This window comes from Amblyomma mixtum, chromosome 3 (assembly GCF_055824585.1).
Source record: "Amblyomma mixtum isolate Tamu chromosome 3, ASM5582458v1, whole genome shotgun sequence".
Taxonomy (NCBI): Eukaryota; Metazoa; Arthropoda; class Arachnida; order Ixodida; family Ixodidae; genus Amblyomma; species Amblyomma mixtum.
Genome location: NC_143014.1, coordinates 432,937,181 through 432,951,347, shown reverse-complemented (window position 1 = coordinate 432,951,347; position 14,167 = coordinate 432,937,181). Strand labels below are relative to the sequence as shown.

Below are 14,167 nucleotides of genomic sequence, written 5' to 3'. Positions count from 1 at the left end.
GTGCATGGCAGCTCTATCACATTTGTCAGCACTAAAGTGCATAAAGAGACACACACACATCTTCAGTATTTTCACCATTGTAGCATGGTATATAAATCTTTATTTCTGAGCAGCAAAAGAGTTTGAGAAAGTTCGCACTATGCTTTGGGAGGATGCGACACGCACCCCATGCTTTGTGCCTGCGTTGTGTACGTGTGTGTGTGTGTATGTCTTTTTTTTTTTCTTCTGGTAGTGGTGGTGGTTCTCTCTGCTGCCTGGAGTTTGCCCTTTCTACCTTTCTTTTATTTTTTTGCTGTTTTCTTGGCACCCCGGCGGATTGCTCTGATTGGCCCACACTTGTTGGAAGCTTTGGGAGCCAGTTCTAAGTGCGTTGTGCATTTGAACTTGGTTAGTCCTTGTCGGTATTATCTAAGGCACTCACATCTGCTAGCTTCTTGCCAGTAGTTTCCTTTCTCGGTCTTCGTGACCATCGTTACCCATGGAAACAGTCTATTCTTGCCTTGTGTGGCAAGTGCATAGTTCACGGATTTTGCGGACTGTTTGGTTATTCGGACCATTTTTCGGGTCCCGCCAAGTCCAAAATGTCAGTTGGCGACTGTACCAAAGTTAAGCAGTGAAAGTTTTGTCCCATTGTCTCACTGGGGCTTTTTTTTTTTTTTTCTCACTTTACCGTTAATTCTAGTCTTCTTTTCTTTTTTTTCATTTGTGAGGAATTTGTCAGTTCCAAGTTTTTTTTATTTTTTTCATGAACGGTTCATGTCATGTGTACAGGTGCGGACAAAAGTAAACGGAGCACGCAACTGTCTTCGAACATTTTTCACACGTCACCTAATTGAAATTTACAAAGTATCTTCTGGCGGGCTAGTTGGTCTGAATCGTTCATACTTAAAGGGACACTGAGGAGAGCACTATTAATATATTTTTTATAGCAAAATCCGATAGTTCGGCATGTCATGGCTTTGTTGCCACTTGGCCGGCAGCGAAAAATGCATTTATTTCTAAGAAATTTGGATTCGAAGTTGAAAAGGTTTTTCCCGCCGCTGTGATTCAAACTTGGGATTCGGCTATGACGACAGAGGACTAAGTGACGTGAAACATGACGTGACATGACGTGATGCAGACTCCGTGATTTCTGGCGGCCAGCAGTGCGGCCTAGCAGCAGCCGAAAAGAAAGCTACCGCCGGCCGCACGTTGAAGGCATCTATCGGCTATTGCGGCCGTCGCTACAGTCGCTTCGCTTACGTTTGCATCGGCGTTTTGCGAGCGTTACGATGGATCTCGTTCTCGAAGTCGTCAACGAAGTTCTCGCAAATAGACACCTTTAGCATACCGTGTACCTTGATACCGCTAGCGGAATACCGGGAGCCCGCCTAACGCCGGCGAGCAGGCGCTGATTGGTCCCGATGCTTCAGGCGAGCGCGTAGCTGCCCGGCACGTGGCGCCATCTGGCGACGTCAAGGAGATTTGCGCACGCATTGGCTGCGCCTCAGTGATTTGTGCTTCTCGTGTCCTAGCGTTGCTAGAACCATTGGTTCTAGCAACACTGTTTTGTTATATGACGTCATGACGCTTGTACTTGCGAGTTTGGCCTGTGGCGGCGATACCTGTATTTTGGTTCTTGCTCTTTTCTACGTTACAAGAGCTTTGTTGTCAGTATGAGTGGCGTTTTTGTAATCAGGAGCTGGTATTCTGTCGATACAAGCCAACTTAAATTTCTCCTCAGTGTCCCTTTAAAACTGCGCGAACAAAACAAGGACCGAGCAAGAACACAGAAACACACACAAGCGCAGTGCGCGTGTGTGTGTTTCTGTGTTCTTGCTCGGTCCTTGTTTTGTTTGCGCAGTTTTAAGTATGAATGAAATTTACAGCAGTGGTACGTGCATGCTGGTAGCGGAGGTTGGTGGGCGTTCTCGTTGACAAACAACGCTTCTACATTACCAATGGAGAAAGCGTGGTTGCACTTCGAACACAATAGCGTGCTCCGTTTACTTATGGCCGCGCCTGTACGTGCGGAAGTACATGAAGGGGGTAAACAGTGGAAGTTTCTCGTGATTCCACAAGGAATGGGGAAGAAGGCCGCCGGGGTGCCCCGCCTTTCTTTGCTCTCTCTCTCTCTCTCTCGCTGTACCGTTCACTTGTTCTTGTGGTGTGGTGGCGTTGGTCTGTGCTAAGACCCCGGTGTGCATTCTACCTCTAGCCGCCTATTTACTGTCCCTAGGTCTGTCCTCGGGAACCGAATCTCAGGAGGATAGTGAGTAAACCCTTTGTGCACGCCCGTGTGTGTGCCGTAGATGCAGGAACGTGCCTCTGTCCCCTGCCCCCTCTTTTTCTCTCGCTGCTGTGTTGATGCGATTGTAGCCACCGTCAGGGAACTCCCCCACTGCCTGAGGAACATCCTTGGTTGTCTTTTAACCCAAGAAAGCTCAGGGAAGTTAGTGTAAGGGCTGAAAAGAAAGGTTAGTTGAAGTACCTTGTGTGCTTACGAGTTTCATTTTTCAGTGTACATTAAATTTGTGAAATGAGCTGAGCCCTTTCGCTCTAAGTCTGTAAATGACTTTTGATTCTTCTATTGGTCGTTTTAGCCTTTTTTCTGCTCTGTTGAGTTATGCATTGAGTGGTAGACAGCTGAATGTCATTTCATTTTTCTTTGTTATTAGGGGATAATTAATTTTGTAATAATGTGCAGTGAGCCCCGCCGAGGTGGCTCAGTGGTTACGGCACTCGGCTGCTCACCCGAAATACGCGGGTTCGATCCCGGCCGTGGCGGCCGAATTTCGATGGAGGCGAAATTCTAGAGGCCCGAGTGCTGTGCGATGTCAGTGCACATTGAAGAACCCCAGGTGGTCGAAATTTCCGGAGCCCTCCACTACGGTGTCCCTCATAGCCTTGGTTGCTTTGGGACATTAAACCCCAATAAACCAATAATGTGCAGTGGATGAAATTCGATTGTAGTACAGAGGGCAGTCCATTGCAAACATCATGTTGTTTGTTGTGCTGTTCAGGTTAAATGATGGGACAGCGTTGTTGGTCACATATAGTATGATTTTTAAAGATGGATTGCAAATGCAGCAAAACATGGACAGTACGGGTGTCTCCAGATGACTCTGGCCGCGTTAGTAAGGAAGGTGTGCGAACGGTTTCGAACCACTTTTGAAGGCTTCTTAGGTGTATTCAATTGCAGCAGGTTTTTCTGCTGCCATATTCAAGATGTGCTTCCCCTCGTGCGAAAGTAATTTACTCGGAGTCTTGCAGGGACTGCGTAATTGTTCCTATAGAGAAGCTGACTGCTATTGAGATGAGTGACACAGGGCAGATGTCAGAGGTCTTGTGACCCTTGTTGTGAGAGGTGTAGTGGAGGGCTCAGCCACCAGGAGTTCTGTAAAGTGCTTCAAAAGCTTAGAGCTCGAGTGTTCTCGCAGTCTACCTTTGTTTAAATGGAGGCGTTAGGTGCAGGTGTAGTTCTGAGCAGCTGTAAAACCATCTGGACCAATCAGAAATGACAGTAGTCACTGGGCCAGCCACATCGAGGTAGCATCCTGTACACACCACCTAGGGTATGGGAAAGGGGGGACAAAAGAAATGGAAAACCTGAGGTGGCAGTGTGCAGTGCCTAGGATACAATCGCATTAATATGGTATGTTGTTTTTTTCCTTTTTTTTCTGCATTGTGTGGCAGTCTCTGGACTTCAGTCCTGGGGCTGAGGCATGCTTTGCTGCGAGGCCTGGGGTGCCTCTCCTCCCTGTTTCCCCCCATTTTCTCTGCTGGTCCTTTTTGCGGGCACTGTTTGTGTCTTGGCTTCTCTCATGTCTGCTCTGTTCTCTCATTCTTTTCCTTGCGACGGGAGAAATGCTCTTCGTGACTGCTGGCGACTTAAAAGCGCTGCTGCTCTGCTGCTTATTGCTTGCCGCTCTGAAGGGAGTGACTGCCTGTGGGCCTTAGTCACCCCAGCACCAGCTGGTGCCGCCTTATTTTGCCAATGGAATGATGAGCCGTGGGCTGGTTTCTCTACACTGCTTGTGCCAAGCTCGTGGCGATTTCCAGGGAGTCAAGCTGGTTCTGCCGCAAGGTTGCACTACCTGTGCTGCTGACAGGCTTGGTTTTTGCATTGACAGCACGTTTGCCTAGGCTCCGGCTGTAAATCGCCATTTTATCTGTTTGCTCCTGGCACGATGGCTTCTGAAGTTCAGGGTTTTGTACTGAAAATGAGGGAATTACAGAACCGTGCGTAGTGCACCTTAAGGCAGGAAATGCAGCTACTGTGTACTTCATTATTTATGAATTAGGCATAGTTGGTTTCTCATTTTTGCTTTTCTGCATGTCATTTGGCTTTGCTGTTGAAACTTTGAATTCGAGTGTGTCTGTGTGCTGGAAGTAGAGGCAGTCATATTCTGTACTGCAAGCGTAGACACTGTTCGCTGTGTTTTGTCTTGTGAGAGAAAATTGTGTGCTTGAGGAGGACAGGAGTTGCAGTACTTGGGCAAGCACTGATGCGTTCTGTCTGGGCCTTTAACTCCGTTGTGCTGTGTACGCATTTCAGGACCTGCCATCTGAAATTTCCAAAGTGCGAGTCGGTAATTGTTGCGCTGGAAATATGAACAGCAACAGTTAAAGGGGGGATCTTTGTTTTTATCAGTGCAGCCAGTGTTCGCTTTCAACTTACACCCCCATTTCTTCTGTGCTTTTTTTATAAACTAGCACCTTTTAAGTGATAACACTTGAGAAGAGTTTCTGCGGTTAGATCAAGTGTTATCATGTGCCTAGGTGCCTTTGGGGTTACTGTATTTGACACAGTGCTTTTCTAGATATGTCTGGTACATTTGTCAGCAAACAGTAGGTTAGTGCGTAATTTGCATCATGACCTTCCGTGACTGTGTTGTGTGCATTAAGGTGCAAGTGTGGTACTTATCTTTGCATATTTTTTTTACTGTGAAAAGCTTGTTTTGCTTTAGACAGCCCCTGTAACTGGTTTAGCTGAAGCTTTTGTGCGGGGTCGTCTGAAGCGGAAGTAACTAAACTGGGAGTTACTGATGGTTGTGCATGTTATAAAGCATTGACCTAATGAAACGTTTCAAGCTATATTAGAGTGGGTAGAGGTGGTCACCTACTGAGTGGTTATGGTGTGCTGACAATGTACCTGCTGCTAGGTTATTTGGGGCATCATTCTGTTGCTGCAGCTTCAGACCATAACTCCATGTGGGGCATGTTTATGTGGCCACTTGCTCTTTTCATTTGAATTCTCAGGTGACCATTCACATGCTACACAGACAGCAGGAACATGGGATGGAGGGTGTTTAAGGAGTGCTGTATTGTCTTTGATTGTGTTGGATAGGTGTACAGGGAGTGTCTTTGGCATATATAAGCAGGGACACTGAAAGCAGTGCATGTTTTCATTCTGATTTGCATTTTACTTTTGCTGGGGCAGTGCACTAACGCTAGCTTTAGCTTGCATTGCACAAATGTGACAGGCGGCAGTAAGGCCTGGCATCTCGGCACAGCACCAGATGTACTAACAGTGGAAGCGTGCAGTGCTCACTACTTGCAGAGCACGATGTGAGCAAGAGCTGTTTAGAGGACCAAAAGCACTGGGGGGTGATAGTGCACCTAAACTTGTGGCATTCATTTGAGGATATGCACTAAACTAACTGGAAGTAAATATTCCTGATGAACAGCATGGTAAAGACTGCCAGGCTTGCTCTTGCAGAACTGTACCGTGAATGTGCCTGTTGTTTGGGAAGAATGCAGTGTGACCTTGGGAATTAGTCTGGGATGAAGGTACCTGTTGGGATGTGCTATCCGCTCCCCTCTTTCCCCAGTAAAAAGGTGATGCAGTCGAACCTGGATATACCCAACTCAAAGAGAATCGCAAAATAGTGCAATAAATCGACAATTCAGTATATAAAAAATGGCAGTAGATACGCTTATGTGCAACTAACCTGGAAGCAGTAACGCAGTGCACCCACGCTGTGGTTTGATACAACTCAGGAACGAAACGGCAGATGCGTCTCGGAGGAGCCCCTCCAGCCAGTGGAATCGACGGATCGTCCCTTTTGACCGAGTGTCCCCCTCTGCTCCTTTACTGATCCCCTTGTACTTGCTAGCATGAAATCGCAGGAGGTGGCAGATGAATGGGGAATAAGCATGGATTAATTGGATTAACTGCGGTGTCATGAAAATCTGTTGACACCATTGGCCAGAGTGCCTCCTTTGAGGGGCATCGGCCACTTCGTTCTTGAGTCCTAACCATTGAGAAGCGTCAGGCCGTGACGGATATGAGATAGGTGGCGCTAGCGTCAGCAGTGACTTTCGTCGCTTAGGCTAAAAGTTTTTTAACGTAATTCACGATATCCCGTCAAGTCGTACTACTCTTGCACGGATATAGAGTCGTAGTACTCTATATCCGTCTTACTACTTCTTGCACTTAGCAATCGAATATGCAGCATCGGTCCAGAAGCTGAGACTGTAGACTATTACTTTTCCTGTATACCTTGTACTTTCTCGTTTTCATTGTAAAGTCAACATAGTCTCCTACCGTAGCCACGTCGTTGATGCCAGATAGGAGCGGAGAAGGAAACCGATGCAGCATTCCACCAGGCAATTCAGTCTGGCGGACAGGTTGAAAAAGTGCTGTACTACTCTCCGGGCATCAACAAAAATGTCTAACCAGAAGAGATGCACACGCTTTGAAATAACTCGAGTTGGTTTCTAAAGCATCGCTTGGCGCAGTGTAGACACGCTGCGTTTTTTGCCTACACCCCATGTAGCTGGTGACCACAGCCCCACTTTTGTTTATGAGCAGGGCGCTTGTCTATAGCGGCGCACTTGTTGTAGCAACATGCAGCCCTCCGCCCACTAGGCTTCACTAGGCCTAACCTGCACAGTAATGAAGCCGCAGCGGATGGTGCTTTGGAACTAGCCTCTGCCTATCATAAGATGTCTAATGCTGTTACCAGTGCACCATAAATAGAATAGTCTCGTTAAAGAGGGGGTACAGTTGGTTTTCACAGTGCCTTCGGCAGCAAAGGCTTAAGTTGGCTTCACCACAAAACAGCAAAGCGGCATGGAAGACTAGTGTGAGTCCGAAGGCCACCCTCGAGCACACCCCGTACATTCACCTAGCAGCACGGTTTCACAGCGCCAGCACTGCCAGCAGGTGCCCAAGGCCACAAGCTGGTCAGTCTCTGCGCACGAAAACTGATCGCTGAAAAGCCATGAGGGGAAGTGCCACATGCAGGGTCACTGTGCGCAGTTCTATACATCATACAACCAGCGAAATCAGAGTTCTGTATACTATGCGACCTTTCTATACTTTTACGCAATATTTTCGGGGGGGGGGGGGGGGGGGGGGGGGGGGGGGGGGGGTAGACTGCATTTAATGTAGCTAATAATTCAAAATATCCAGGTTCGATATACCGTATAAATGTGTGTAAGGGCAGCGCTTTTTTTTTTTCCACCAGATTTGAGGGCCAATTTTTGGGGTGCCGCCCATGTATGTGATATGTGAAAAAAAATTTTTTTCAAGGAAAAACACATCAATCAGCTAATGAGTGGCATTTCTTCTGTGCTCAGTCGTCATCACTCGCCGAGTCTTCAGACTCCGAACTGGTGCTGTGCTCTAGTACGTGCTCACCCCACAGGAAGTAGTCGTCAGTGCCATACAGACTGTTTGAGGTCACGGTCATCTTGGGATACAATGTCCGTAGACAGAGTTTCACATGAACAAGATCCAGTCGAGCACGGTCATGAACAACGCACTCTTGGGCCACCCGGTCAGCGTCCGCTGGTGCTAATATTTCAACATGCTAAAATTCTAATGCTCGTCAGCAGTTCACGGGGGAAAAAAAGAAGACTGCTCACGAAAGCCACAACACACGTGTGGTTGACAGCCACAGAAAGCTGGAGTTGGTGATACTGATGCCGATATGGATAGCGGGAGTTTGCGGAGGAGGAAAATTGTTGATGGTGGTGATGACCCGCAGTCTCGCGCGACATCCATGGGAGGCACCTGGAAGCACCTGTGCTCACTCATTTCGCAGGCTATTTCTGTATAGATGGGTTGGGGAAAGGTTGAATGCGGCCCTTACAAGGATTTTTTTTTTTTTAATATTCTTCGGAAAAAGAAGGTGTGGCCCTCACGTGGGTGCGGCCCTTAATTGTGTTTATACGGTGTCCAGGCCCCACTGTATTGTACCTCAATGTTCTCAACATGTGCAAATGGATTTTCCATGTTGAATGCAGAGAGTTATTATGGGCTGTGAATGCATCGCCCACGTGTGTAAAGTTTCAAAGTGTTGAGTTTGAATTTGCATACTGTGCTGTCCTGTATGCATCAAAAGCCCTTTCGGCGAATTCTCCCAAACTTCAGTTGCATTCAAATTTGGGTACAGAAGAGTTGTGGCTGGTTCTCGGGTTGTGTGCCAGCACGGGGCTGACAGGAGATGCGTGCACTTTTCATCAGCGCTGTTGCGAGTTCTTTAATGTGGCTTCCGCAGCACATTGAGGAGGCACTAGGTGGGGGAAAGTGTGCACCTGTGAAGCTTTTTTGCCATGGCCAAGCAAGTTTTGCCCTAAGTTTTTCTCTTAACCTAATTTGGTTTGTGTGCGTGAGTGGTAACTTCTTTTAACATGTGAATGGAGCGTGCGTTTTTTCATTTCTGACTCTGGTTTTTGTTTGTTTTTTCTTTTCATCTTATGTTTTGCCCTGCCCCCTCCCTCCATTGCGCGATAACCCCAAATAACCATGACACGTAAGTGCACATTTCTTTTGTTTTGTCTAGCTGTGTGTCTGTCTCGTCTCGTCCCTGTCTGGTGGTCTGGCAGAGTAGTTTGCGTGTGTCCCCGTGGTCGAGCTCCGGTGCCCGCGCTGGGCGTGCACGAGTGTGTGCAGTGAAGCTGTTGTTGAGACCCCCCCGCTTGGCTGTGGTGCGTCATTTAGCCAGTGGGCATGAGATGTCTTTTCGTGAGGCCCAGTCCAGGGTGGCACTCCGCTTGTTTGGAATGCAGGAAAAAGGAAGGCTTGCGCATGCTCCCGTTTGTGTCCTGGGTGCGCCGTGCCACAATTTCGTGCGGGGTTCCTTAATGTGCCTGGAGCAGACTGTTGCCAAAGGTTGTAGTAGTGTGGCTTGGCGTCGTCCTCTCTGACTAGTCCAGAAAACATTCAAGGCATGCTCCTGAGCACACTCGGTGCACAATTTTGAATTTGTTTGGAATGGAAACAAACTATTCAGCTGCCTTTTAAATTAATGGTACTGTAGCGCAGCAGATATTGAGGCGACAGTCTGATGCCTATGTATAGGCCAGTGTGGCTGCTGGCTCTTAGCTAATGCTGTCTTTCCACTGAAAGACCTGTTCAGTGTTACATGAGCTTCAAGCTACCTAGCCTTCTGGAGAAAGCACTTGATGCTCCGAAGCCTTATTCCTGCATTCTAAAAATGAGCACACTGCCACTCTGCCAGTCCCTGTCCATTGCCTAGCTGTGCTTCTTGGAGCAACAAGCTATGTGGAAAGTGTCATGGGGCAATCCTCGTTACCTACTGTTTCACTGAAACAACACTGGCAAAGTGGGGCTGCTGCACAGTTCAGTAATTTCAGTGTGGCAAAGTCTTTGTGGAAGGTGGCACTCGCTGTTCATTGCAGTTTGTGTGCATTGTGACCACCAGTATTGAAGTACAGTTGCTTTTGATTGGCAGTTCTGGCCAGCACTAACCTGGCCGTTTTGGAGCAGTTCTTGGAGGACTTTAGGTCTCTGTCTGGCCAGTAAAACGTGTTTGTCTAGCTGTTGCATCTGACTGCAAGCGAGACATTGGCCAGCATATCAATATTAGACATCAGTTATGAACTTCCTGCAATCCTGAGCTTTTTGAAATTACTAGTGTTCTTCCTGATTGAATAGTCTTCGTGCTAAAAATTCTGGGGGGCTCATAGATCAGGCTTTTTTGGAAGGTTTTAATGGGATTGGCATGCTCCAGGCCTCTTTATTTGTTCTTTGGGAGTGAAGGTGGTGTGAATCACTGTATGCAGGAGTTACATGCACGTGGTGATCCTCGAGTGGTTCGCATTCTGCACCACTCCAAGACATCCTGAAAGATTGATAGACAGACACACGGTGGAACCCTAGGCTGCACCTTGATAAAACCTGCAATGGGATATAGGCATGGTGCTTGTGTCAATGTCTGTGAAGGCTGCCAACTCAGGCACTTATTTCCCTCCTTTGTCCATTGTTTAAACTACCTACTGCAGAGAAAATTTTCATTTAGCTCTTGGCAGAGCTTTCGTTGAGAATGAGGCTCGTACCGGGTTGCCCAGACTAGGCATCCCCGGTTGTTCTGAGCATGGCTTCAGTGCAGCTGTTGTCAGCGCTCGGGAGTGGTTGTGCTGTGCCTTGTCTTTGGCTTCTCGTCAAAAATGGAAGAATTCGGGTACCTTTTGAAGCAGGGTTCTGCCCAGTCTTGTGGCGCATGATGGCCGTTGCTGTCTCTTTCCTCACTGAAAAAAAATGTCAACATCGTTAGTGCTTGAGGTGTTTTCCTGTCATGCCATCTGGTGGTGCAGGGAGCCCGTTATTTTTACCCTGGACGCTGTTGCGCTAATTAGTCTAACTGCAGCCTTGTAGTTCAGTGGCGGGTATGTTCCAAACCACCTTGCTTGAGTGCACATCTGTGCAGTTCACCAAGTCTGGAAAGCCACTGTGTTTGCTCTGCACCCGCAGTATTTGTGCATACACTCTTGTGCCAGCCCCCTTTTGCCAATTTTGTCATGGCTTCGGAGTGTGCAGGCCCCACAGTTTGCCACCAGCTGTTTTGGGGGTGGCTGTGTCGCACAGCTTGTTCCTCCAGAGGTGTAGTGCTGTCTGTCGTAGGAGGCATGTGTCCCCTGTGTAGAGAGATGGCTGCAGCAGTGGCCCCAGTCTGATGGCTGCTCCTTTCTCTCTCCCCTATCATCCCTCTATCTAGGTGGTGCAGCGAGCGCTCGAAAAGAAGTTATTAGAAATAAAATCCGAGCTATTGGCAAGATGGCCCGCGTCTTCTCTGTGCTGAGGTGAGTGTCATGCAGTGTGGCCATGGGTCTGCCATGGCAGTGCCAAATGTGGCCGCTCTTGCTTAAAGAAAGAGTAACAACAAGTTGGTGGTCACTGACCATGTCAAGGTTACAGTTTGTCACAAGATGGGCTGTTATAAGCAGGCTCAATTGTAACATAGGGAAAAGCATATAAAGCATCAAAACAGACGCCACAGTGTTGTTGCCACACATGACTGGCAGGCTCATGGTGCACAATTTAGTAATACCTAGTATTGCATGAAGTCTTGTATGCAGCTCATTGAGCCGCTGTGGTGTAAAACTCATGTTTTAGTGTGTCAGAAGTGTTTTACACAAAGCAAGTGCAAAGGTCTAATCCAAGAGCGGTCCAGTCCTTCAACTGCACTGAAGAAATTAAATGCTCAGTTGAGTCTTAGGAACCTTTAATGGTCAACTGAAGGTGTTTTTTTTTCCAATGTTTTCAGTTTATTGCATTGTGTTTCTGAAAGCCCCCCTTTTTTTTTTGGTACAAAAATCATTACTTAAACCCGCGGTGGTGGTCCACTGCTGCTCCCGGGATTGTGGATTCAATATCCACCATGGTGGCTGATATTGAATCATTGTGACAGACAGTAGAGCTTTGCTTGATATACGCCAGCAACGTCACAAACATTAGGAGCTACTATATCAGGGGGTTGAAGAGTGTTATGTGCAAATATCAGAATATATCTGTAACGACTGCGCAGCTACAATAGTCCTCCATAAAGTCAGCAATAAAATTCCAATAAGGAAAGGTGTCTGGCAGGGAGAAGCTATCTTGCCAATGCTGTTCACCACCTGTTTACAGGAGGTATTCCGAGGCCTGAATTGGGAACAGTTGGGGATAAGAGTTAATGGAGAATACCTAAGTAACGTGCGATTCGCTGATGACATTGCCTTGCGAAGTCACTCAGGACATGAACTCTAAAGCGTGATCAGTGAGTTAGATAGGCAGAACAGAACGGTGGGTCTAAAAATTAGCATGCACAAAACCAAAATGTTCAACAGTCTAGCAAAAGAACAGCAGTTCGCAATTGATGGTGCGGTGCTGGAAGTAGTAAGAGAATGTCTATTTTGGGCAGGTAGTGACGGCCGATCCAGATCATGAGAGGGAAATAACTAGAAGAATATGAATGGGGTGGAGCTCATATAGCAGGTCCTCTCAGATCATGAATGGCAGGTTACCAATATCTCTTGAGAGAAAAGTATACAGCAGCTGTATTTTACTCACCTACAGGGCAGAAACGTGGAGACTAACGAAAAGGGTTCAGCTTAAGTTAGGACAACGCAGCGAGCTATGGAAAGGAAAATGATAGGTGTAACGTTAAGAGATCGGAAGAGGGCGGAGTGGGTGAGGGAACAAACGCGGGTTAATGACATCCTAGTTGAAATCAAGAGGAAGAAATAGGCTTGGGCAGGGCATGTAATGCGAAGGCAAGATAACCGCTGTTCCTTAATGGTAATGGAGTGAATTCCAAGAGAAGGCAAGCGTAGCAGGGGGTGGTAGAGAGTTAGGTGGGCGGATGAGATTAAGAAGTTTGCGGGGATAGGTGTCCGCAACTGGCATAGAACAGGGTTAATTGCAGAGACATGGGAGAGGCCTTTGCCCTGCAGTGGCTGTAGTCAGGCTGATGATGATGGTGGTGGCCATTTTTAGTCGAGGCAATGTACAAAAATGCTGGTGTGCGCTGCGATGTTGGCGTGCATTGAAGAAACTTTGATGCCCGAAGTTAACTGGAAGCCCTTCAGTACAGTGTCTCTTATAGCCCATCTGTTGGTTCAGGCGTTAAACCCCTCAATTTACAATTTGCATGTCTGTACTTAAAATGTTGAATTAAGTTTTGAAATTACTAGAAGTGCAAAATCTGATTCCACAACATTTAGACAGACAGCAGAGCTTCATTGATATATGCCAGTAGTGTCACAAATGTTAGGAGCTACTATCATGCATATGTTGAATAGCTGAATTGACTGTATGGTGGCCCTGCGAAGTATCTGAAATGACTAGAAACAACCCCTGGCATATTTTTGTTCATCAAGCACATAGTGGGCATCAGGGGTGGGCTCTAATTTGCAGCATAGCAAGAACATGGTTCCATACTGGAGAACCTGCAATAGAAGTTCCACAAAACGCGATGCCATCCTTTTTTTTGCATCATGTTGCAAAACTGATACTGAATGTTTTGAACTGAATGTGAAGCTGTCTTGGGACAGGTGTTGGATCTCTCAAATGGCGTTTGAAGTAGGAGGTACCCTAGGGATCACTGATAGGGCAAGAGCCACCTTGTCCTGTTGTGGCTGGGTGCTTCATAGATTTTATGAGAGCTGAGAAGTGTTGTGCGCGCGGTGAGAGCTGTTTCGTTTCTTTTGCTTCTAGGGAAGAAAGCGAAAGCGTTCTTCAGCTTAAAGGACTCACACCCACTGGGACTCTGCCATTGGGAGCCCTCTCTGGAGGCAAAACCTCTCTGCGCAATGGTGAGAGCTGTGTGCCTGTACTGCTGCTGTGCGTGCATGTGTGTAGCAACGTACGTCATGCGTGTAGGAAGCTGCTTATCGGCCACTGGTGGTGCAGTGGTTTCGGTGTGTTAAAGGGGCTCTGAAAATACCTTCTGATCAGAGTGCGTAAACTTGTTCATTCGCTACATTCTGTCATCGTGAACACCTGAGCCAGACAATGCACTTCTACACGCAGCAGAGAACCCACCATCGCTTGCGAAAGTTGGCGAGTCCTTTCCGACACTTTTTTCACGCTCGCACGCTCCTGTGTAGCTCTGTTCAGAGGTGGCTGTTGGTTAGATTCTTTCAGGCGTCACGCAGCTACCATGGCCGCAGCTGCATTTCTCCAGTGGGTTAGGGAAGGTCTGCTCCCCATCCCCGTTGGTGTTCCCCGCACACTGCGGTAGGGCCGGTGGAGGAGCACCGACCTTTAAATGTGCAAAAAGTGACGAGAGGAGAGGGGAAGGCGCGAACACGCTGAAATTTAAATTTTGGCTGCAGATAACTCAGCTGCTACAAAATGCTTAAAACAAATTCTTGCTGGAGGGTATCTGTGGTGTGGCGTCCTTTAACATCCCAGGAATACCACACCTTTGTTGAGAGCCACTTTCCGAGCCCC

At 47.5% G+C, this 14,167-nt stretch overlaps 1 protein-coding gene across 6 annotated transcripts in view; it reads left to right on the top strand.

Moving 5' to 3' along the window:
- The window catches only part of LOC149358129 (serine/threonine-protein phosphatase 2B catalytic subunit 2-like), a 69,515-nt gene that overhangs the window by 50,165 nt on the left and 5,183 nt on the right, over window positions 1-14,167 (top strand). The window contains exons 10-12 of one of the 6 annotated variants that reach the window (XM_089585053.1): window positions 2,219-2,251; window positions 10,959-11,034; window positions 13,430-13,527. In XM_089585053.1, coding sequence (XP_089441179.1) covers window positions 2,219-2,251; window positions 10,959-11,034; window positions 13,430-13,527 — 207 coding nt within the window. Of the gene's footprint in view, window positions 1-2,197; window positions 2,252-10,949; window positions 11,035-13,429; window positions 13,528-14,167 lie in introns of all 6 variants that reach the window. The other 5 variants (XM_089585052.1, XM_089585050.1, XM_089585049.1 and 2 more) reach the window with 5 other exon arrangements.